The sequence below is a fragment of the Ammodytes marinus genome, assembly GCF_949987685.1.
Source record: "Ammodytes marinus genome assembly, chromosome: 3".
NCBI classification, from domain to species: Eukaryota; Metazoa; Chordata; class Actinopteri; order Uranoscopiformes; family Ammodytidae; genus Ammodytes; species Ammodytes marinus.
The window spans coordinates 9,202,473-9,227,448 of NC_137232.1; the positions used below are offsets into that span (position 1 = coordinate 9,202,473).

The 24,976-nt window shown below is 40.9% G+C and overlaps 1 protein-coding gene across 6 annotated transcripts in view; it reads left to right on the forward strand.

Moving 5' to 3' along the window:
* Window positions 1-732: 732 nt before the first annotated feature.
* Window positions 733-24,976, forward strand: part of phldb1b (pleckstrin homology-like domain, family B, member 1b) — a 108,574-nt gene continuing 84,330 nt past the window's right edge. For 5 of the 6 annotated variants that reach the window (XM_080053879.1, XM_080053880.1, XM_080053883.1 and 2 more), the window contains exons 1-4: window positions 13,910-14,159; window positions 15,631-15,720; window positions 19,795-19,918; window positions 21,898-22,068. In XM_080053879.1, the coding sequence (XP_079910005.1) occupies window positions 14,124-14,159; window positions 15,631-15,720; window positions 19,795-19,918; window positions 21,898-22,068 (421 nt within the window). In that variant the 5' untranslated portion in view covers window positions 13,910-14,123. Of the gene's footprint in view, window positions 871-13,909; window positions 14,160-15,630; window positions 15,721-19,794; window positions 19,919-21,897; window positions 22,069-24,976 lie in introns of those variants that run through there. The other variant, XM_080053882.1, reaches the window with a different exon arrangement.

A 24,976-nucleotide genomic window follows, 5' to 3' on the forward strand; every position in this document is an offset into this window, starting at 1 on the left:
ACTGATTCACTATGGTGTGTCATTAAACCAATGATCCTTGCAAAACACCTAATACGCTACAGCCTAGAAAAGATAGGATATAAATAGCAAACCTGGCATTCAACAATGTATTACTGTGAATACTATCTCTGATAGAATATACTATTTTAAATCAAACAAAAACCTATAAGGGCAAATAAAGTGAAAGCAACAGTACACCAAATGCTGTACAATCAATCAAATATATAAAACAAAGAATTCTATGTAAAACAGAATTATGAAAAAAGCAGTAGAAAGTGAAGTGACATCATGCATCCTATAAACATGACAGAGAGAGAGAAAAAGAGAGAGAGAGAGAGTGCTGGCGAACACAGAGAATGTGTGTATTCTATTCAGAAGCGATATTATGCGTGTTTTCCAGTGATTGACCTCCGTGAAGGAACTTACATGCAGTATATGTTTCCAGAGGGCTGCTCAATGTCCTCACGGTGTAACCAGGCAGGGCTATAGTGACAGGACAATACAAAGAGACACACAGAGAGGGGCTGTTCCACTGTTTTGGCCTGTGAGCGAAACACGTCTGTTCTTTGGATCAGTCTTTCTATCTGACTATGACTCACTGGGATATCCCACGCTGCCTTCAGCAGCCTCCCCTTTAGTTTCCCTTCCTTCCCCCGTCCCCACCTCTTCCACCCTCACTCCATGAGAAACAAAGTTGACCACCACCAACGCTCATTACCCTCATAGGACTGATATGAACTGCTTGGGTTTTGGGAAGTATTAGAAAATGGACCCTTGATGGATTGTAAAGTGCATTCTTGGATGAGTAGATGGTGGTGAGACGGTCGGGAGAGCATCAAACTTAAGAGGAGAGAGAGAGAGAGTGGTGCGGTGAGTGACGTTTAGTGTGACTGTATAGTCGATGCGTTTTTTTTTGTATATCATGTATGGATGGAGGTAGGAGGAGATACGCATGCTGTCGTGTTTGTTCTCCACACAGGTATACTAGTGCCTTACCGGTGAACTAATAATACATGACATGAGGCTATATTAGCTTTTTATAATGCTGTTCAAGTCAGGTGTGATATGATATGAATTCATTTGTGACATTTATTGCTGAATTGATCAATATTGTAGTAGTTGTCTGATTCCCATGCACACAAACAAGCATTGGAGTTTCACAGGGGGAGTTTCATGTTTGTAGGACACTCATGAATACTGTTCATGATTGTGGAAGAGTCTCCCACTCAAAGATACTTGACAATTAATGAATAAGTTAGTTTTCCATTTTTAGCTTAATACTTAATTAAATGTACCGAATGCCAATCTCATTAAAATATGTGTACTGTATATGACAACAAAATATTCAAGCATGTTGACTGTCATCCTTGAATATTTTGTTGGCTTATCGTCATAACACACATAAGTGTAGTGATCTACTGTTTAATACTATAATATATTTTGGCATTCAAATCTAGTCTACAATATGTCAAACATCTTTACATGTTGTGGTGACAAATGTGAGATTAAGTGTACTGTCACTTTTTGATAAATCTTTAACCAAAACAATTCATAAGGTTAATCCACTGCCTCTAAATCGCCAAAAGAAACCATTTAGGCAGCTTAAAATAAACTAAGACCACTTTCACTAGTCACAAACATGTTTTTCAAACAAAATAATGTATTAAACATACAGATAAAAATCCCAGTATTGGTCTAACATATCGGTCTACCTTATGACCCCCACACATATGTTCCTCTCCCCTGCTCTGGTGTGTTGGCTCATGCAGAGTGAGTGAACCTTGGTGTGGGTCCATGTAGTCCTGTATGCAGCAGCAGCAGCAGCAGCAGCAGCAGCAGGCCAGCAGTGCTCCCACTCCTCCTCCTGAGGATTACTGATGTTGAAAGAGCTTCTTTGTCCTCGCCGAGCATGGAATGTCTGACCAGCTCCACGACTTTTGGAAACACTGAGCCAAAAGTCAACGGACGGAACCATCGAGCAAATGGAATACCACTGGAATACCACATTCCCAGTCAGTCAAACACCAGCCATTGGTTTCCATGTTCAATCCCCCATGCCCCAAAGTGAAAGTCACATATGACATTTACTCTCGATACTGTGTTCAAGGTGTTTTGATCTTCATTACTCTCTGAATGGGCCAACGCAAGTTCTGGTGGTCTGTGTGCTGCACTTCCATTCAGTCAGACATAACTTGGTTGAAAAATCAAATGGCCGTTAGAGGAACTGCTTTCTATTCAACCTTGAATGCTGGGCCTAAATTTGACAACTGTGGTGTCATTTGCAGGAACACAGTCAGATTCAGGAGCTCCCATTTTAGTATTAAGTGAGGTATAAATGCAAGGATTTCATACTTTGACTTATCTCTCTTCATAATGAATAGGTCTACACAATAAATCTGATCTTTTTAAATATGATATGGTCATGTTCTTCATCCTCTTCATTCTTATCACCATATTGTAAGTCTTGGCTCTGAGTGTTTGCTGGCGCAGCAGCCAATTGCCATTGTTGTTGGTCTTTAGTCTGGAGGTTAGATTTGTTTGAACACAGTGGAACTGGAAGAACACATCTGTGGAAATCTCCATCCATCATCCATCCATCCATCCATCCATCCATCCATCCATCCATCCATCCATCCATCCATCCATCCATCCATCCATCCATCCATCCATCAATCTTCTTCTGCTTATCCGGGGTTGTGTTGTAGGCACAACAGCTCTAGCAGGGGAACCCAAACTTCCCTTTCCTGGGCCACATGTACCAGCTCTGACTGGTACATGACTGGTACATGACTGTACCAGTCATGCTCTGACTGGGGGGCGTTTCCAGGCCAGTCTGGAGATATAATCTCTTCAGCTGGTCCTGGGTGATGGATTTGCCTGGAACACCTCCCTAGGTGGTGAGCGGCAGTGGCGAAGTGGGTAGGGAGGTCGCCTCTGGAGTGCAGGGACGGAGGTTGAATCCCCCGCCTACCCGCTAAATGTCGAAGTGTCCCTGGGCAAGACATTGAACCCCAAATTGCTCCCGATAGTTAGATTGCACCCTGCGTGGTAGCTGCTGCTATCGGTGTTTGAATGTGTGTGTGATTGGGTGAATGTGTACGAAACAATGTAAAGCGCTTTGAGTCTGTGAAAAACCAGGGAAAAGCGCTATATAAGTGGAGTCCATTTACCATTTAGGTAGGACCCAGAGGTACTTGAACTCCTTCTCTTGGGGTAAGGACTCCTGTGGACATGTTTCAAATATGAAATACTTAAAAGTCTACCTGAGATATTTGGAGGTGGCTCCCTCACAGAAGCCCACAAAGGCTTGCTGCTCAAACGATGGACTTTGTGCAGCATGTGGAAATAGTGAGCTAATCCGACCTGATTGAGTGGGGGGGAGGTGGTGATGAATCAAATTTTAAATAATTTACCGTTACAAGCAGAGGTGGCCTTTTAACAAAAAGTACAAAATTACATTTTACAGCTGTTTCCACTCTTATTCTTGAGTGAATAGGCAGCCAGAGAAACATTGAGTCACCTCAGCCTGCCACCACTGACTCCAGCTCCAAGTCTTTTAGTCACAGTTACCATTCTGCTGTGTTGGATCAGTGGTTATGAACACTGACAACAAGTATTCTTTAATGGAGACATTAAAGGTATCATTTTCACTGTCTGTCACTAGAGACCTTAATGCGATAATGACAGGCTCCCTGAACCTCAGAAGTGCTACGCTGCAGTTTCACACATCCCTCACAGCTTTGATAATTACAAACACACAACAACATAGAGTCAGCCAGCTGTTCATGCCGTGTCATTTGCTCTGTTGTCCCTCACTATTTATGTTTTAACCTGTCCTACGTAATCTGTGGAAAGTCAGTTGAGGATCATGCTATTTTACAGCCCAGTACAACCACACACTTCCACTGTTAGACAGTAAAAAACACCTATCAATAGTATTCATTGAGAAAGGTGAGAGTTAGCCTATATTTATTAAACGTCTCCACCAATTTTGTTCCATTCTTTCTTGGGTTCAACCACATTTTCGTAACCTCTCATCTCCTGCCACCCTGGTGTGTACAGTATGTTTGTTTGTGTGTGTGTGTGTGTGTGTGTGTGTGTGTGTGTGTGTGTGTGTGTGTGTGTGTGTGTGTGTGTGTGTTTGTATACCACTTTGGGGCAGATGGTGTGTTTAGCTGCCGGCTGATGATGGCGTCTCTCCAATACTTGGCGTTTCATGCCAAGACAATGAATCTGTGTTTACTCATGCCATCAGGCTACGAGGGATACGCCACTATCTCGCTGTGCATAGATCTGCATTTTAATGTGCGGTGGTAAGGCTGATAGTATTATCTGTGGAACAATGTTATAGCCTGCTGCTTTGAGGAAATCATTCAGAACAAAACGTGATTTGTTGTTCAAACCAATACATTTGAATGACCTGACTTTAGTGAAAGTCTTCGAGTGAAAAATGTTTAGCTCTTCAGCTGCTACATGTGTTAAAGCTTCAAACTGTGGACCGAAAACTATCACGATGAGCCAGCCAACATTGAACTGTTAGCTAAGGTCAGCATCAGAAACAGGAAAATATGACAAGCTGAGCTAACTAGCTTCTGGCGGTCACTTAATGTTTAACAGACAAAATTGAGAGTGGTATCAATCTCCTGATTTAAAATAGATGTGTTTTAGATATTGAAAGAACGTCAGTTAGTTTATCATGTACGTAGACAGACACATCTCACGAGAACAATAAATATATAAAAATAACACCAGAATCAGGTTGTTTCAAATAACAGTTTTGTGAAGATAAAAAGAAGGCCATCAGCTAGAGGTCATTTGTGTCTATCATTTTCTCTTAAGTACCAGTGCCACAATTTGCTGTAATCAGAACTCAACTAGTAAAATGTAGATGTCTGAGCAGATGTGATAATGACATAGTACATCAGTAGTGTTTATATGGTTGAGGCCAGTCCTTTCCCACAGCAGAGGCAACCCCTAACCTTGGCATCTGTCACTAACAGGAAACGGTCCCTGGCTCAGCTGGCTGTACAGGAAGTCTACATATAGTGATACTGAGAGTGCTGGATGAAGCCCCTCTCTATGTCATCTTCTTCCCATATCTGTCGCACACTTCCTCTTGTTTGGCCGGAACTCTTTCTCTCCGTCTGTCTTTGAGTCTAGCCAAGTGCCTGAGAACATAGCATTTGTGATGTATTTCTATATCACTTTGTTATGTACATTATTGCAAAAAAGCAAATGTATTCTTGTCAGGTTTTTGTCTTCCCTATAGAGTAAATAGTCTGAAACCAATCTTGATCATTTGACCCTGCTTTCATTCATTCTGATATGGATCCGAGATATGAGCTGTAAATTGCCTATTTACTCATTATTGTCTTCTTAGATAGTAGACATATTGTGGTTGTACAGTATATACAGGGCTGTACAGTGCGACAGTTTTGATCGCATTTGCTACTGAAATTGATCACGTGCGATGATGAATACAAGTCCAGTCGCACCAGTGCTAATGAGCAGATGCTGTCTGTTTGAGACACAGAGGAGCTATGCACAATACTGCTTAGAGGGCTCTACATTAACACTCTCCAAATGCGGGTGAATGTAGTCTTAGGCGAGTAAGTTATTAAGTCTACCCTCCACTTTGGCTGGTGAAAGATGTGTGCTCGGGATCTGTGCTTGTGCTGCGATTATAGCGTCTAACTTCACCAACGGTTAAAAACAGGAAGGAGACGGCTCTCTTTACATTAACGCAGTCAAGTTAGTGCGTGTGCAAACAGAACATTTCCTGTGCGCCTTCACAATAAAAGTCGGTTACTAGCCAAATGCGAGTTGACTCTTATTTTGAAGCAGGTAAGAACAGGAAGTTAGCGCTTCACAGCCCTGAAGTCAACCATGGACCTATAAAGAAAGCAGTCAACAGCAGTAACTATCTATGATTTAAACAAAGATTGACACAACCTATTTAACTTGGCCTAAATTGTATAACTATGTTTACTAATTTATTTAATAGGCTATATGTTCAATGTTTTAAAGTATGGTTTTCATTAAAAGAATGAAATGTTCTAAAAATGTTTGTTATTATTAGCCTAATATAATAATGATATGTTTATAAAAATATATAGGTATAGACGTTATTTTTATAGTTCTATGAGGGGGAAATAATTCTGAATCAGCAAAAAAATTGCCATTGGCAGGTTAGACTCTTTTGTCTAAATTGCAATCAGTGCATCCCTATTAATTTTTCTACAATTATTACTGCACACTAGGATATCATATTCATTGAGAATCTCAAATAAAACCAAGATGACATGCTCAAAGGTAATTAGAGCTAAATGCAAGGGTTAGGGTCATGCAAGTTTTCGATCATACTTTGTGTGCTACCAAATTTATTTTTGTGCTACTGAATTTTTTTGCTTGCTAGCACCAGTGCTACCACTTTAAAAAATAAGCGTACAGCCCTGATATACCTTATATTTCTCAATTCTTCAATTACACGTTTCTTGAACCTTATTTGATGGATGTGTATCAAGATGAGATGTTGAATCTCATAAAGGAAAAAGCTGTTGCTGTTGTTATTGTGGCATATGTTTCTCAAAGCCTTGACGCCACAACTGAGACCGCCACTAACCAGAGCTATTCAGGATCAGCCCATAACTCTTGTAAATGCTATGTTTAGGTCTGAATGCCACAACCGGAGCAGAGAATACATTGATGCCTATGCAGCCCGCTATATATTATGGGGTTGAAGGACATGATTAGTCCTCCGCAAACTCCCATAGATGGACTTCCTCCTGTGTCTCCCACCAAAAAGTTGTTGTGCTGCAGGGTTCCTATTGGATTCTGGAAGACTTCTAAAGTCCTTTCCTGGTTTTCCTTTGAATAAGATGTATATTTTATATTCCCTGACATCCCCTGTCTGGGTGCACCTGAAACATTCCATGAAATCAAGAAATTCCAAGACTAATGCTAAGAATGAGGGGTCTGTCCTCCGGTCAAGCAAGATGAATCAATGGTCAACTAAAGACCCACTTTGACGTTAGGTTCACGTTATGAACAAACCCTGAGGGTTGTGCGTACTTTTCTAGCGGATGAAGTCTGCCTGCTGGGTGTTGTCAGCTTGTGGTTTTCATACATATTTGTTGTGCCACCTCCTCAAAGACATAAATCCACTTTCAGCTCAGAGCTGTACAGTATGTCTGCCTGGCTCTGTGTTCCAGACTTCTTTAATTGATGTTGTGGTTTTTCCAGATTTTTTTAACTATCTTGCCATTGTTCCTCTGATGTTGCGTCTAAATCCATTACTTCATCTGGTTACTTTAGTTCACAACACTCAGCTGAGTCATGTATATTCAGCTGAAAGAAGCACTTATCTCAGAGAATCTTACATCTGTTATAGAGCCGTTTTAAAACACAAGTTTTATACACATCGTGTGTGAGGTATGTAGTGTTTGCCTGAAATGGAGACTATGGTGAATCCGCCCTTTTTCCCATGGCGTAGATTTACTGCATTTCTGTGGCTTGTGTCTAAAAACAGAATGTGTCATTTGGATCTGGCCGCCTCCATCACAGCAAAACAAAGTAACACCAAAGCACCCTAGACTGCAGTGTACGGACTGCAGAGAGCTAACCCGAAACTGACCAGCATCAATCTTCGAAGATCCGTCATTCGCAGATGATGATGACTACTAGAGGAACACTGATTCTACATCACACCTGAAATGTAGCTTGAGATGCGCCATTCAAAAATAACCACGTATAGCAAGTATTTCTCTGTTTTGTCCTTGAGTGTGAAAAAAAAGAAAGGCAAGAGGTTTGAGAGAATGCAGATAGAGGCCATGACATTGATAAGAGAATGGAAGACTTATGAAGAGAGAGAGAGAGAGACTAATGTAGTGAGATAAACAGAGAGACAGACAGAGAAATGTGCAAGGGATAGAGAGAGAAAGATGTGTCTGCAGAGGGAGGATTATCCAACGGGCTTCATTATCAGAACACCTGGAGAGTAGAGCAGTTTGGTGGTGGTGGCTGCAGCAGCTGTCTGGAGTAGATAGAAGCAAGACAGAAGGTATATATCAGCTCTCCCACTGCCTGCTGTCTGTCTTAATACCCCCCCTCCATCATCCTGCTATCATCCCTCTCTCTCTCAGCTGTGTAATGTAGTGTCCGTAACAGGGTCAATAATTAATGATGCCTGAATTCTATTGAGCGGCTTAGGTTTCAGGTTCCTGGTGTTTTTCGCTGTCACACTGTGTTGACTTACTTAGACACACGAATAGAAGCAAGAAATAAAGGTTGAGTTAGCTATTCTGCAGTATGTTTGTCTTCAAAATGGCCTTTTGTCAACATCAGTGAATATCTCCTTACAATCTGCTACCTGTATTGTACGTGCTCTGTGTGTGCCGCGAAAAAATCCTGTGTCACATAACAAGCGTTCTCCAGAATTGCTGACTGTACCTTTAATGTTAACATACGTGCATGTCTGTCCATGACAGGTCAGAGTAGGAGAGGAGGGAGTTTGTTTCATTATACACTTAATAAAGTTGATTAAAGTCAAAATGACAAGAAAGGGACAAAATACAATGTCAAAATTAAACTTGACAGTTAATGATTGCGGTAAAGCTGGAAAGATCTAGACAGATTCGAACTTCCAGTATCAATAACACACAAGTAAAATATTGTTAAAACACAAACTATGCATCTCCAACTGCCAAATTTACACCTCATAATTGTTTTTAATTGATCAACACAGACATTGCCTATAAGTGATTCAGCATTGAATGTTATATGTCACCTGTGTGTTATGGGCTGCAGTGATTTTGGACCAGGGCTTTATAAGGGATCAAGACTAGAAAGATATTTAAGGTTTCTCTTTCTCTACAAGTGGTGTTGTGTGCTCTGCTATTATTTGCACACACAGACCTCCATAAAGCAGCCAGGTGTGTTTGCGAGGGAGTTATTTGACGCACCTGAACAGCCTTTTGACGCCTCCTTCCTCCATTCATCTGAAGTAGGCCTACATCCTTATAGCTGTTGTCAAGTCTCAAACATTTTTCCGTTCATTGACAGAGTGCCTTGCCCGTGGCTACAGACTGCATCTATTCTCAGGTCAAACAACTAGAACACATGACTTTGTTCCTTAACTTCAAACAGTGACCCCTGACCTTTCAGGGATAGAGGGTATGGGCCCTGGGAACCCTTAATGCTACCAAGCGCTGATGTAGAAAGTAAGTTAGTGCATTTGATTTATTAAAACAATTTCCAAAAGGACTATATGCTGTACACTATGTCCGGTTAGAGGAAAAGATGAAACATATTGTTCAATGATTGGAAAAATGGAATAGAAATACAACAGCTATATGATTGGGACTATACCGAATGAAGACTGCGCCTTCTCTGAGCCATATGCAGGCCTATATATAATGTATTAGACATGAAAGGGATGGTAGTTGCACAATCTCCTCTGATCGGTATGAAATGATCCGTTCTTTTCACGCTCCTGATTATCCCACACACACACTCTTTTCCTAAGCCTTTCCAAATCACCAGCGTGTTGTCCCAGAGGCTGCCGCTGGACAGCACGGCAAACCTCTTCTACACACACACATACACACACACACACACACACACACACACACACACACACACACACACACACACACACACACACACACACACACACACAAACACACACACTTCGCCGAATAGTCTGGCACGCTGTCAATTGGTGGTTGCTCTGACCATCCAACATTTACATTGGTCTTGGGGAAGATATCTTTTCAACCACTGGACTTGATGATTAAGGTTAAGGTTAAAAATAAAAAAGATTAGGTTAGATTTGCTTTGAATATTCATGCTCCCCAGAGGAGATATGTTTTTCATTTTGGGGATGCGTTGACCTTTTGACCTTCTAGCACCACCACCATCTAGACAAAATGCTTATTTTGCATAATAGATATTTCGTAATCTAGCCACATTACAAAAAAAACTTTACCACTTGGAGATAACCCGGTTGAATTATTCTCACTCCACTGCTTTAGAGTTAATAGATAAACAAAGTGGGTTGTGTTGGTGAGATGAGTCATGTTTGTCTATGAAGATATACCCTACATATGACTTGTTTTTATACAGTCATATGAAAAAGTTTGGGAACCCCTCTCAGCCGGCATTATAATTGACTCTGCTTTCACACAAAAAAGATAAAAGTGGTATGTCTTTAATTTACCAGGAACAGTTAAGTACTGGGATGTTTTCCAAACTAAGATTTTTTGAAAAGCAGTATTTAGTTTTATGAAATTAAATAAAATGTGAAAAACTGGCTGTGCAAAAATATGGGAACCCCTGTGGTCTTGCTGATTTTAATGCATGTAACAGCATGTAAAACTGAGGACTTTAAACACAACATTGGTTGGATTATGTTGTTAAGCCTTGAACCTCATATAAATGTCTGTTTAATCATGAGAACATGTATTTTAGGTGCCCAAATGCAAGTTCCACTTCTCTTTGACTCTCTGCAGAAGTGAGACAGAATGCGATCATCAAAACAGCTACCAAAAGATCTTAAAAACAAAGATTATTCATTGTCATGGTTTAGGGGAAGGCTACAAGAAGCTTTCCCAAAGGTTTCAATTGTCAATTTCTACTGTAAGGAACGTTGTCAGGGAATGGAAGGACACAGGCACAGTTGCAGTTAAACCCAGGTCTAGCAGACCAAGAAAAGTACAAGAGCGGCATATGTGGCGGATTGTGAGAATGGTTGCACACAACCCAAAGATCACCTCCAAAGACCTGCAAGAACATCTGGCTGCAGGTTGTGTATCTGTACATGGTTCTACAATTCAGTGCAATTTGCACCAAAACATCTATATGGCCGGGTGATGAGAAGGAAGCCCTTTCTGCGCCCACGCCACAGGTACAGTTGCATGGAGTATGCAAAAGCTCATTTAGACAAGCCAGCTTCATATTGGAAGAAAATGCTTTGGACTGATGAGACAAAAATTAAGTTATTTGGTCTTTATAAAAAGCAGATGTTTTGGTGCAAATTGCGCTGAATTGTTGAACGATGTACAGATACACAATCTGCAGCCAGATGTTCATGCAGGTCTTTGGAGGTGATCTGTGGGTTGTGTGCAACCATTCTCACAATCCTCCACCTATGCCACTCCTGTTTTTTTCTTGGTCTGCCATGCCTGGGTTTAACTGCCACTATGCCTGTGTCCTTCCATTTCCTGACAACGTTCCCTACAGTCGAAATTGACAATTGAAACCTTTGGGAAAGCTTCTTGTAGCCTTCCCCTAAACCATGACAATGAACAATCTTTGTTTTTCAGATCTTTTGGGAGCTGTTTTGATGATCCCATTCTGTCTCACTTCAGCAGAGAGTCAAAGAGAAGTGCAACTTGCATTTAGGCACCTAAAATAAATGTTCTCATGATTAAACAGACATTTCTATGAGGTTCAAGGCTTAACAACATAATCCAACCAACTTTGTGTTTAAAGTCATCAGTTTTACATGCTGTTACAGGCATTAAAATCAACAAAAGCACAAGGGTTCCTATATTTTTGCACAGCCAGTTTTTCACATTTTATTTTATTTCATACAACCAAATACTGCTTTTCAAAAAATCTTTGTTTGGAAAACATCCCAGTACTTAGCTGTTCCTTGTAAATTAAAGACACACCACTTTTATATTTTTTTTGTGAAAGCAGAGTCAATTATAATGCCGGCTGAGAGGGGTTCCCAAACTTTTTCATATGACTGTAGCTTAATTCCCTCAAAAAAGTGATCGACGTCAAAGTGTAATTTCACCTTTAATTTCTCTTTCTATCCTTGACATTATTCATTCCATCTACATTCTTATTATCTATAGCTGTCGGGTCTTGTCTAGTTTTGCTCCGTGCCTCTACATTTTTCCATTCATAATCCCATAATAAAAAAACAACACAGGTTCCCTCATGTGTGAGGAGAGATGCTTGGCTGCCCAATGGAAAACAATGGCCGCCTTTCTGCCCTGGCATGAGAGGGAGAGAGAGAGAGAGAGAAAGAAATGGAGGGATTGAGACTTCTTTATGTGTCCGGTGAGAGTTTGTGGATCTGAGAGAAAGGAAAGCTGTTGCTGTCCTCCCCACAGTTTGACTTCAAAAGGCTTTGATGTGGTGGGAACCAGCACCCATAGTCACAGGAAGATACAGTATTGGAGTTCAGAAAATGAAATGCAACAGCAAAGAAGGAACTCTTTTCAAAACATAAAAAGTGAAACATGAATGAGGCTTTCCTCACTTTAGTATTTTTAAAAACTTTCAGAATCCGCCGGCTAGCTAACTAGCTTACTCAGATGGCTAATGTGGCTAGTTTGAGGTCAGAAGGTCAGCAAGGTTAAAGGTACAGTGTGTAGAATTTATTGGTGTTTTTTTTTCAGAACAGAGCTGGTAGAACTGGAATATAATGTCCATAAGTAGCCTATGCTTTAATTAGTGTATAATTGCTTGAAAGAAGTTGTTAATGTTATTACCTTGAGAATGAACCTTTTGGAGCAGGGCGATGAGGCCGCCATGTCACGTTTTTATCAATGTGTATCAATGTGTCTTTGACCCTGTTTCCACCTGGGATTAACATCTGCTTTTTTGAAACTGGTTACAAGTGGACAGCTCTCAGTCCGTGTGTTCCCACTTGTATTTTCAAATGTGACTTCTTTGTCTACTTGTGATCCGATTCCAAACGCGAGTTGACTTTTATTCTTAAGCAGATAAGAACAGGAAGTCGTTGCCTTGCAGCTCTCCAGTCAATAGCAGCGATTTCCGTGTTTTCAGATTTACGCAGTGAAATGAAAACAGAGGACAGAAAGCTTGTCATTTGCAATACTGGCGGGTGCAACTAACGTTCATGAGGCTTCTATAAAAGCTGCATTTTCAACATTTCCGCTCAGGCAGGGGGCGGCAGTTGAGTAGGAGGTCCCTAATGTGGATAAAAACCACATTGGTGTTCCCACTACCAAATGAATGCGGACACAACGGTCACAACGGACGTAAACCACCTCCGAATGTGGTTTTTGTGATCCGATCTCAATGCGTCTTGAGAGTGTTTTCACCTGTAGTTAGAGCTTTATTCATGTGATCCGATTACAAAAGTCAGATGTTAATGCCAAGTGGAAACGGGGTCTCAGGTCCTTGATGTTAGCTCATTTAGCTAACATGTTACAGGTTATAGGCTAATACTACTCACAGATTTTAGTTGTTCTTATTAGGTCATTGTGACAGTCTGGTGAGATTCTATTATGTTTCGCATTGTCCCATGAAAAGACCCAAACCAACAAAGAAAGTATCCAACATGCAAAAGCCCAATATAGCCTATATTGTTCCTCTGTACCATAGAGCTCCATTGTTTTGCAGATACATTACTTTATTGTATACAATTGTATGATTAATGATGTGATGCATCAGCAAGCGCCTATACTAAAAAAATCAACAAATGGGCATAGAAGACATGTTGCAGGTTATTCATAGTGGCTTGTTCAGTCAGCGATCATTGTTGTTGCACACCAGGGTGCGTATTTAGACTTCTCCTCCTTCCTCATTCAACATGCTCTCCATTTGAATTCTGTCCTTTATGTTACCAAAACCATTTCACTCATCACTCCCTCTTACTCCCTTCCTCTTTTCTTCTTCTTCTACTAGCTTTTGATCACAGCACACACACACACACACACACACACACACACACACACACACACACACACACACACACACACACACACACACACACACACACACACACACACACACACACACACACACACACACACACACAGGCGCATGCACATATGTCTCTCTGTTATCTGGGACTTTGGGGCTGCCAGTCAGGAATGTAGGTCTTAGTTTAGAGGAGCAAGCAGCAACAGGTCCACCTCCTGAATGGGGAGTTTGTGGTGGATAGGATCCTGCACCGGTAGCTTAAGACAAAGGGACAGAGATCAGGACAAAGAGGACAATTTCACTTGGAAAGAAGCGATTCATTTGAAAACACTGTAGTGCTGGATTTAATCTGCAGTCGTACAGGTGTCCTGGTCAATCGAGCTGGCTACATTGATAGGATTGGGTCGGTTTAAGCCTGGAGCTGCTATACAGCATTTGCCATGGAGGCTATGCATTTTCTGGACAACTGGAGAAAGGTAATGATCATATGTATATAGACAGCAGGGTGGGGGGGGGGGGGAGCAGTTTCTATAAATGACAGAGTTACTTATTGCACCAAAGTGTGATTCTCAACATTTATTTTTATTTTCTGGCTGTTTAGTGAATTACTATTTGAGGTTTTCCCCAGGCTCACTATGCCGAAAACTATTTTCAAAGCATCTGCCATGCAGGAGAGCAAATAATATGAGGATATTGCAGCGGTGTTTTGTTATCCTGAGGCTAGAACCTTATTCCCCCATCCCTGCTGCACAACATTGTTAGGCATGCAAATGACTCCGGGTATATACTCAGATTCCCTGCTATAACAGTGTGTTTTCTAACCTTTCCATGTGGTTTTTCTGTTATTCCTCACAGCCATATGTACACTTCTCAAATCTGATAGAATGACTTCAGAAGTGTTTTCTCTCACACGTATCTGGCCACTTACCGCACGTACCAATATAGACATGATGACATATATTTATAGCTGTTTGTTCGGTGCTGCCTTGATGGAAGAATACCCAAAAATGACCACGTAAGAAGTGAGGAATTTGTGCACACTGTGTATGTGTGAGAGAGAGAGAGTGTGTCTGTGTGTGTGAGAGATAGTGTGTGTGTGTGTGTGTGTGTGTGTGTGTGTGTGTGTGTGTGTGTTTGAGAGAGAGAGAGAGAGAGAGAGAGAGAGTGTGTGTGTGTGTGTGTGTGTGTGTGTTTGTGTGTTTTCATAGAGAATGAGAGACAAGAGAGCAGCCAACCAAGGTGGCTGATTTCCAGTGAATGCGTCAACTACCAAGAGATTTAAGTGTGTGTGTGTGTGTGTGTGTGTGTCACTTCCTCAGAGCGTGTTGTGCTAAATGCTGTCTACCATCTGTTCCGTGTGTCTGTGTTAACGGCATTAATCACACCTTGACACATCAGTGTGCACGGCAGAGAGAGTGGGAAGAGGGGGAATCCCACTAAATGTGATTGCATTCTCTGAAATGATTATTGAAAAAAGTTTGAGTTTGGGACATTTTTAAAAACTTTATCGCGTCATTCAGATGTGTCAGAACGCAAAAACAAAACACTCCAGATTTTGATACTGTAATGAGAATCTGAATCAGAATAGGAAATACTTTTACAGTTGCTACAATTAAGAATAGAAACACACGTAGAAAAAAACAAGTGTAAAGAATATGTGCTTAGTGCCCGAGTTATAGCCAACAATACAATCTAAATAATAAATCAATAAGAAGTAAATAAGTATGTACATATTTCTTCATTATGTACACAATGTTAGTAATGGAAATAACTTGAGTATATTATAGTTATGTAACGTGTATAAATATAGACATCAGAAAAGTGTAACAGTGTAAGTACTGGAAACTAACTAGCCGCTGTTTGTCATGCAGTGAGATGAGGTCATCCGTAGCAGGTTTTTGTTACACATGGCGTGGCTGATATCCATGTTCTCATTTCCTCCCTTAGGATCTTAATGTGTCGCAGGCAGACGTGGACATGGACCGTCTGAACAGGAACATGCCAGAGTACGGACGGCAGACCCACCAGGTGTTGCAGGTGAGTGAGTGTGTGTGTGTGTGTGTGTGTGTGTGTGTGTGTGTGTGTGTGTGTGTGTGTGTGTGTTGCTGTCTGTGTGTGTCCGTGTGTGTGTGTTTTGGGAAGGTTGGGGTGGGCTAAAGAGGGAGAAAGGGAACGAGAGCCTGAAAGAGACTCATTGTTTTAACTTGGCAAAGATCACAGAGAAACAGAGTCATCATTCCCTAGCTGTGTCACTTTTTGTTGCATGTTTCCAGCCTGAACCCATTCACACACACACACACACACACACACACACACACACACACACACACACACACACACACACACACACACACACACACACACACACACACACACACACACACACTCATACGGTGAGAAAGAGCGCTCTCTTCTTCTGACAACTGTATCCATTGATGTTAAATGTCACCACATGCACTATTTGTTGGCACCAAAACCTCTTGCATGGATGACATAGTTGCAGAGTTGAGGGCCGCAACAGAGTGGAGAGGGACGCGTCTTGACAGCACATGTCAGTGTGTTGTAAAGAGAGGAATCTTCAGCCTCAGCCAGTAATTAGACAGGGCCCGGAGATTGGACGTCTGCGTTTCCCACCTGCTGGGTTTGGGACAATCCTATCAGGCCATTTTTAAAGGGATGGGGCTGAGTGGGCGTTTGTTCTTGAGCATTTACACAGTATGGGATGTTAGAGAGAGGGAGCGAGAAATGGAAGCACACTGAAATGAAACTTTAATGATTCCTGTAGGGAAACTGGGGCGATTGCAGAAGACACCGCAAGCAAAAACAGGAGTATAAATAACAAAAAGAGAAAATTGGAGCTATTTAAATGTAATCGAGCACATTTCCAACAGTACCAAATGTGTATTGTAAACACATTGTTAATGGTGACACAAAGTTTTTCTCTGCGCTGGTTACAAAACCAACCACTAACAGTCAGACTTGCAAAACAAAGACATGTTATCTAAACATGTTAAACCTGCTGCGCTTAGTATATCATTTTTGTGTAAACATGTGTATATTCAAGTACAATATGCATCTATATTTTACCATATTTTATGTGAAAAACTGGCTCGGGAATGACTTTCATCTATGTTTTGGTAAAGTTTGGTAAATCAATCATTTTTCCCACCAATATTCTCTTAGCTTTACAATATAGAGTCTGCACAAATTGCGATCCACAATTTGGAACTACATTTTTAAACTATTCTACATAGCTGATCATAAGCATTAGCTTGCAGTAGGCAGTCATACAATTGAGACATATTTTTACTTATTTGTTTCTTCAAAACATTGTCCTTTAAACTGGCCTCTTGCTTTTGGGCTATAGCTATCTGTCGCATTGCTGGTTGTTTTCACACAGAGGCTCTATCTATGTGACGTAACTTCGGCTGCATATTGGATTGTGGGTGAGAATCGTCAAGAAATAATGCTGATATCCACCAATTTCCACACTAAGAATCACGACCAGATGTAGTGAGAAATCTTTGTTTGTTTGTTTTTAAGCATGCTGCATTTGGCCACATGTATTGTGACATCCTAAATCTTTTTCGGCTATACTAAATAACAGGGGGAGTATGGGGATTGGAACACAGTCTGAATGTTCAATTTAAGACAGGAAGTCGTGTGGCTTTGTCAAGCAATGAGTTGTAGATGTTTCATATTTTTTCCACTGTTAATTTTGCACCTAAACTGCCATTATATTTTCCTGCTCTTTCCACTTAATATTTCACTTTGTAAGTGACAAATAGTCAGTCCTGTTGTTGTCAAGGAAGAATACGTTTTTCAACTATCTACCTGGAACGAGAAAACAGCTAAAAAATGTATTTTTTTTTAAATTCACAAAATAATGATGCACAGCCTTAAAAAAGTAAAAACATACAATATACTGTGACAAAGAATAGGCCTATGTCAAATGTTCAAATGTAGAAAGACATCAGACCTGTGCATTAAATAACATTGCACGCTCTGTATGTAGACACGGAGAGGAGGCTGTTGCAGTGTGCACCACATGGGAGCAGCAGCACACAGCAGATGAGGCAGAATGAATCCTGCAGTGTTTGCCCCCCCTCTCCCCTCCCCCTCCCCCTCCCCCCCTCTCCCCCTCTCCGGCCCCTCCCCTCTCATCCCAGTGAGCCTCCCTGTGCCCCCCCCATAGACACTTGCTATATCTGAGCAATCCTCTTAGTCTTGACCCCACTCCACCGACAGCATCACCACAATCACATAATCCTATTAGGACCCACACAGCTATCTAACCAGCTAAGGGGACACAGTCAATGATGGCATACAGGTTGTCAATAAGAAATGTAAAGGCTCAAAAGTGGGAAGAAAAGATGCGGTTGGATTGCAGGGGTTTAAAAAAAATGCAAACCCATTGCTTGTCTTGCATCTGAGTTAATTTAACACTTCAGGTCTGGGTACTATCGGATAATTCATTTTTTCACATTGTATTGGTATGCACTTATATTTAATTTGTATTAATTTATTTTGAATCAACCAAATGCTAATGTGAAAAATACTGTCAATTCTACTAGCCCACTTGAAATGCCCTTGAAAATAAAATGTTAAATTATGCATCACTTGATATGTCACAACTCAAATTTTAGGCCCTGAAAACATGGTCAGTATGTTAAAGCTACTTGTGCAATTGTCTGTCTGACGAATAACAAAAGATATTTCCTGATGGCTGTCCTTGTGTACAGTTTTCTTTAAAATGCCACACTAAAATGATCCTATTCGCTCTTTGGTTTAATGGACGTTCCTCAGCAGGAGAAATAGGCCTTAATCCTTGTCTTTAGGGTCAAACCTAATAAAGTGAAACTCATGTGACAGAGAGAAAAAACCCAACAACATAACATATTTTCCTGCAGAACTCACCCCTACACTGGGAGCATAATTTAACAATGCGGAGATGACTATAAAGGCAGAATTGTCTTAGTAAATGTGGCACATAGTTGTGTTGAAAAGTGCTCATCACAAGTTGGCTCACTGAACACCCTCCAGGAGAGCTTCATGTTTCTTAATTGCGGAGTGCTGCTGTTGCCATGGAGACGTCCCCTTCCCCCTTTTACTGAGCCGAGTGCACATGGCGGCGCTTTAGGCAGAGCTACGAGGGGGGAATGACACACACACACACACACACACACACACACACACACACACACACACACACACACACACGTCCCTCAGTGTGTAGATGAACATGTACACAGCCAGAGCAGTCAAGCAATGGAAATGACCTGTTACAGTGACAGACAGACTGCTCTTCGTCTTCCCAGAGTGGAGAATGATCCTCTCCCTCTCTTTCTTTCTTTCTCTCTCTCTATCTATCTCTCTGCAGGTCTGATGCATTAGTGAAAGCTGAGTCTCATCTGTCCCCTGCTATGCCACCATATTCACGTTAGTGGTGTCATGCACAACCACTTAGTTCAGCTAATGGACAGCAAATGAGTGCTGATTAGGTCCCATTCACTGTGTGCAAATAGAGACAGCGGATGTGAGCCTCTTTCCGTTCAAAAGTGTACAGTAGATTACACACATACGTACGTCGCAATGTTTGGAGAGCTGCGATTGACATTTTCTCTGTGGAGGTTTTCAATGTAGCCTAAAGGTGTTCCCTGTCAATGTATGGCACTGGTAAAATAGGATAAGATGATCTTTTGTTTGGATCAACATTTTTACCGTCTTGGTTTTGTTTGTAATCTGTATCTGACATATGTTTAGTTGGCACAACTGTTATCGTTTGAAATTCTTAGTGTGTAAACATTTTGAGGTCTTCATACATAAGATAATAATAATCCAAAACTGCCATTAGTGGAACATTTCAAACAGTAAATGGTATTAAAATGGAAACAAAAACAAACCAAAAATGGCCTTTTTATAACCACCCTCATTACAGTCAAAAATCCCCTTCTGTGATTTTATGTGTACAACTTCTTCCATAAATGCTTTTTTTTTCGGGCAAAGGAAATGGAAAGGCCTGTCTGAATGGTATACACTAACACAAACCATGTTGTATTGATCCAGACCAAACCCTACTATTTGTTTTATGACCTTTGACCTCCTCCTCAGAGCACTCCGCTGGACCTGATTGAGACGGGGAAGGGGCTGAAGTTCCAGGCAGAGCGCCCCCACCTGGTCAGCCTGGGCAGTGGACGCCTGAGCACAGCCATCACCCTGCTGCCGCTGCCTGAGGGTGAGACACGGCACCTTCACACCACTTAACTGACTGTTTGATGCACTTTCTGTGTGTGTGTGTGTGTGTGTGTGTATCCATGTATGCGCCATTGCAGGCTGGTATACAGGGAGATTCCTCGATTAGAGTGTGATGTGTGATTTTCTGTCCAAGGATTGTATGTGTGAGTGTGTGTGTGTGTGTGTGTGTGTGTGTGTGTGTGTGTGTGTGTGTGTGTGCGTGTCTGTGTGTCTGTTTGTCTGTGTAAAAGTGTGTTTGTTTTTCACATACCGTATATTCCTGTCAAGTTTTCTGGGTCTAAACTAAACAATGACATGAAAGAAAAAGTGGAGGGTTAGGAGAAGAGTTATGTCCATATAAAATCCATAAATAATCAAAGACCTTGAGTGCCTGGACTTTGATTATTTATGACTGTTTTTTTGGTCATAACTCTTTCTTCTCTCCGTATCTAAAACCATGTTTCATCATTTTAATAATCATTGTTAACAATAAATGTATGACTGTAGTGTTATAACGGTCATGAATCTGTCTCAACTTCCCCCATAACCACCACTATAGTACTGATCCATTCCACAATATGAGCTGTACGTAATCAATCAGATCAATCAAATTATAACTATATTGTTATTGTTATTATATGTGTATGTATTTATGTATATACAGTATATATACTGCATATTTATATACATATATATTGTATGTATGTACATGTACATGTATGTGTATATATATATATTTATTAGAGGTGGGCATAGATTAATTTTTTTAATCTAGATTAATCTAGATTAATTTTGGAATTAATCTAGATTAATCTAGATTAAAATGTCTCATTTGAATTCATTCATAATATGTGTGTGCTCCTAAATAATGACTCAAAGTAAGTCTTTGAGAACGTGTTTCTCAAGCCAGGTGGCGCATCAGACCAGGGGCTCATCTGCTTGAGGAAGCTGTTCTACTATGATAATTGGTGATGAAAATAAATAATGTTCAACAAGATGTTACTTAGTAACGCGTTACCGGCATCGGACCTCTTTTTTCAGTAACGAGTAATCTAACGCGTTACTATCTCCAAACCAGTAATCAGATTAAAGTTACTCATCAAAGTCACTGTGCGTTACTTTTTCTGTAATTTTCCTTAGTGAAACATTTTACATAACTGCACAAATGACTGCGATTGCGATTTTATGTAAATAAATGTGCACGCATGTGTCTCTAAACGCTCCAACTGCTCCAACCGCTCCTCTCGTCTTTTTGGTAGCGCCCCTCTCTGACATGCAGCGTGTGTGTGTGCGCCTGTGTCTGTGTCTGTGTGTGTGTGTGTGTGTGTGTGCAGCAGCAGCATTACGGCCGAACTGTGGCGCAAAACAAAGTTTTCCCCCCGATGAAATATAGCGTCTGCTAAGGGGATATTTAGGATTCGGGTACGGTGACGTTGAAGAGATAGAAGTGTTTAAAACTTGGAAACTTATAGTCACGTGGCGACCGGTGGCCACACACACCCACCCTGCGTTCCAATACCCGATTGTGTCGTGGGCAAGTGATGGAGAGAGAGAGCGGCGGGTGTGTGAGAGAATAAAGGCTCCTCAAGTGTCAACAACGGCCCCCGGCTATTATTATCTCCCCTGAGCCGAACAGGAGGTGGAATAAGAGATTAACGGCGATATTTTTTTTATCGCCGATAAGAGTCTTGCGTTAACGCAGCACGTTAACGCCGATAACGGCCCACCACTAATATTTATATATATATATATAAATATATATATATATATTTGTCCTTTAAAGGTGTCCAATCACCCCTGATGCGTATGGACATGTGTATTGATTTGATGTGTGCTTATGTTTCCTCTGTCAGAGCACTTTGTATACTATTGTAAGGTCCTATACAAATAAAGTTATTATTATAATTACTAATGTATTATCAGAGGTGGAGCACCACCACATAACTTGTTACTAACTAACTCTTCTCTCTTTTCCCCCAGGGCGGACCACACTGGGTCATGGTCCTACAGACATTCACATTGCAGGCCCTGGGGTGGCTGCCCAGCACTGCTACATAGAGAACCGGTCAGGGGTCATCATGCTCAACCCCTGTGGGAACCTCTGTGCTATAGATGGCCTCCAGGTCACACAGCCCGTACGCCTCTCACAAGGTAGGAATCAGCTCAAAAACTTAGTACACTACACAGTTGTACCCAATGCTTTCTGTTGGTGCACTTTTATAGCACTTAACCTGTGAACCACTGTGCGCCCAGACTGTCAGAAACATTAAAATCAGCAATGTAGTTTGTGTTTAAGGTCACTTATAATGCTATAATTTTGAGGTTCAAAATTGTAATTTTGGTTTCAATACTGTTTTCATGGAGTAGTGTCCAAAAAAACAACCAGCCTATGGCTGAAATCCCGTGATGTGCTTATCACAGATGGAGGTAGTGCTAAGTTTGGTTGGTAATGAGGAGGTGTGGCTTCTCCCCTTATGATATCATGAGGGGAGATAATTCTGACTGGGGTTTTTGATCACAGGTTTTCAGAAAGGTTCAGGGTTGTTTTTGTCTTCTACTTTGAGAGTCCCATATTGATGTTGAAAAAGAATGAAATCATGCATTTTGCATAATAGGTGACCTTTAATAATTATATTGCTTCCGCTGTGTATAGATTTCCATTTTCTCCACTGTAGAACAAACCATTACGGGAAACCAATGACTAGATGTCCAATGATCTGTGGTTTGTGTGTAAGCACAGGCTGTGCTTTTAAATAGCCATCGATTGAAGAACAGCCTGAGGTCCCTCTGCTAATGAGTTAACAGAGAGAGCTTTTGCCATGCTCGGGCATACAGATATTGAAGGAACCGGAGGGAAAGATGAATTGATTTCAGATCCGCCACAGCCTGGGTAGATCTTAGATTTATGCACTGTGGAGAATTGAACAATTTCCATTTGCAGTGGGCACCTTAATATTGTATTAAAACTTGTGAACCTATACCTCAAAGGCTCAGTGTGTAGAATTGACTGGCATTTGTTTATGAGCAGACGTGGTAGAATATTAGCTATAAGTATGTTTTAATTAGTGTATAATCGCTTGAAAATACATATCACCTTAGAATGAGCCTTTTATATCTACAAAGGAGCGGGGTATGCCGCCATGTTGCAGTGCCATGTTCCTACAGTAGCACAGAACCAACAAACTTAACGGAGAAAGACTTAACGAAGAAGAAGTACGATAGAATAAATAACTAAATACCTCTTTACCTCATCACTTGAAATTGTGGAAAGACTTGAGGCAGTGGTGGATGATGCCATATTTAGTAACTAGCTTATTGTCCTTAACGGCCACTAGGGTTGCAAAATTCCGGGAATTTTCAAAGTTGGAAACTTTCCATGGGAATTAACGGGAATTTTGGGAATTAACGGGAATAAACGGGAATTTACTAAATTTAAAGCAGCCCAAATGCACTAAATTCTCCTACCTATGTTATTTCAGTCCTGGCAAACGTTCTAGACTGTAAAAAGCAGTTTTTTCAACTAAGTTTTAATATATTTATGAATATTTAATTTCAAATCAGATTTTTTTTTAAAGTTTATTGAGATACCCAACTTGATATCATAAATTGATTTTTACTAGACCAGGTTTACAGAGGCTTAAGCTTTGATTTTAAAGAGATCCTATTATACTACTTTTCTGGTCTTAATTTCTTGTTTTACACTGCTATAGAGCAACCTGACACGAATCACATCACAAAAAACTATGTAGATTTTCGGGAAGCTCTTTCTCTTATTTTGGCGATCCAGCACGTCCTGTCAACACTTGAGTGTGTGTGCTTCGGCAATCTCCGCTCACTCCGCCTGTGCTTAGGGGATCTCCGCTCCCCTCCCCCCCTCCTGCAAACCCCACTCCGTTGTGATTGGTTACCTTCCTTCCGGAACACTTTCAGTGGCGGGAAGCGCGAGCATGGACCTATAAGGGCGCGAGGCAGACGCGACCAGGGAAGTGACAGCATTACCATACATGGAAACATCCGCGTGGTGACGTCACGAAGTTACATGCGACGTCACGAAGTTACGGAAGGGTTGACCGCTCTGAACCGCTCTGAACACGTGACTTCTCGACTGGCTAGAATAGTGTTTAGTGCTCTGCACAGACACCCCAGACGGTCAGCAGGGAATACGTTGAAATGCATGTAAGTCATTATTTGATAATTTAGTATGGTTAAGCATGACTATGAATCATCATAACAACGTTTATAGGTCATAAAAGTCAAAAAGCATCATAGGTCCTCTTTAAATATAGTTGGGGACAATATATTTTAGCATAATCTTGACTAAAACAACCAGATTTTATGCAAGTACACTTGGCAAATTGCACATAGCACACATCCTACTACAGGGGTACTGAGGCCACGTCCCCTACATGCTCTGGGCATTCCTCCATCACATGGTGGGGGGGCATTTGACTTTATTTATTGAATGGGTGGGGTCAGACAGATGAGTAATAATTTACTCAACATTCATCTTTTTGTTGTTCAGTGAAATTATTGATTGTTCATAAAATAATCAACTTGATAAAGTTCTTTTTACAAATAAATCTGTTCAAATGTAATGTTTTTTGATTGTATTATTTTGCATGGATGTCTGCCTATGACCAAACATAGTGTTTAAAAGTTTAGATTTATGGTTGGTTATGAAAAAAAATCATTTAAATTACCGCCATTTTGTTAATTCCTATAATTTCCAATTTTGAATATTCCCAAAATTCCCGAGCGAAAGTTCCCGTGGAAAGTGTCTGGAAACTTTCCGGTAATTTACCGGAAACTTTCCACCCCTTTGCAACCCTAACGGCCACCATTGCTTCTTTAAACTCTCTGAAAGGGAGGGGTTAGCAAGGGAGCGTTGACATCTAGAATCTCACCTCTAGATGCTACTTAAATACTCCCAATGTTACACACTGTTCCTTTAAATCTGACAACATTTGTGTGGTAACTGCAATGGGCTTCTTTTGTTTCAAATTCAGTTGGACTCCATTGTAAACACGTATCACGTACAGTTGCTACGCCCCTTTTTCCC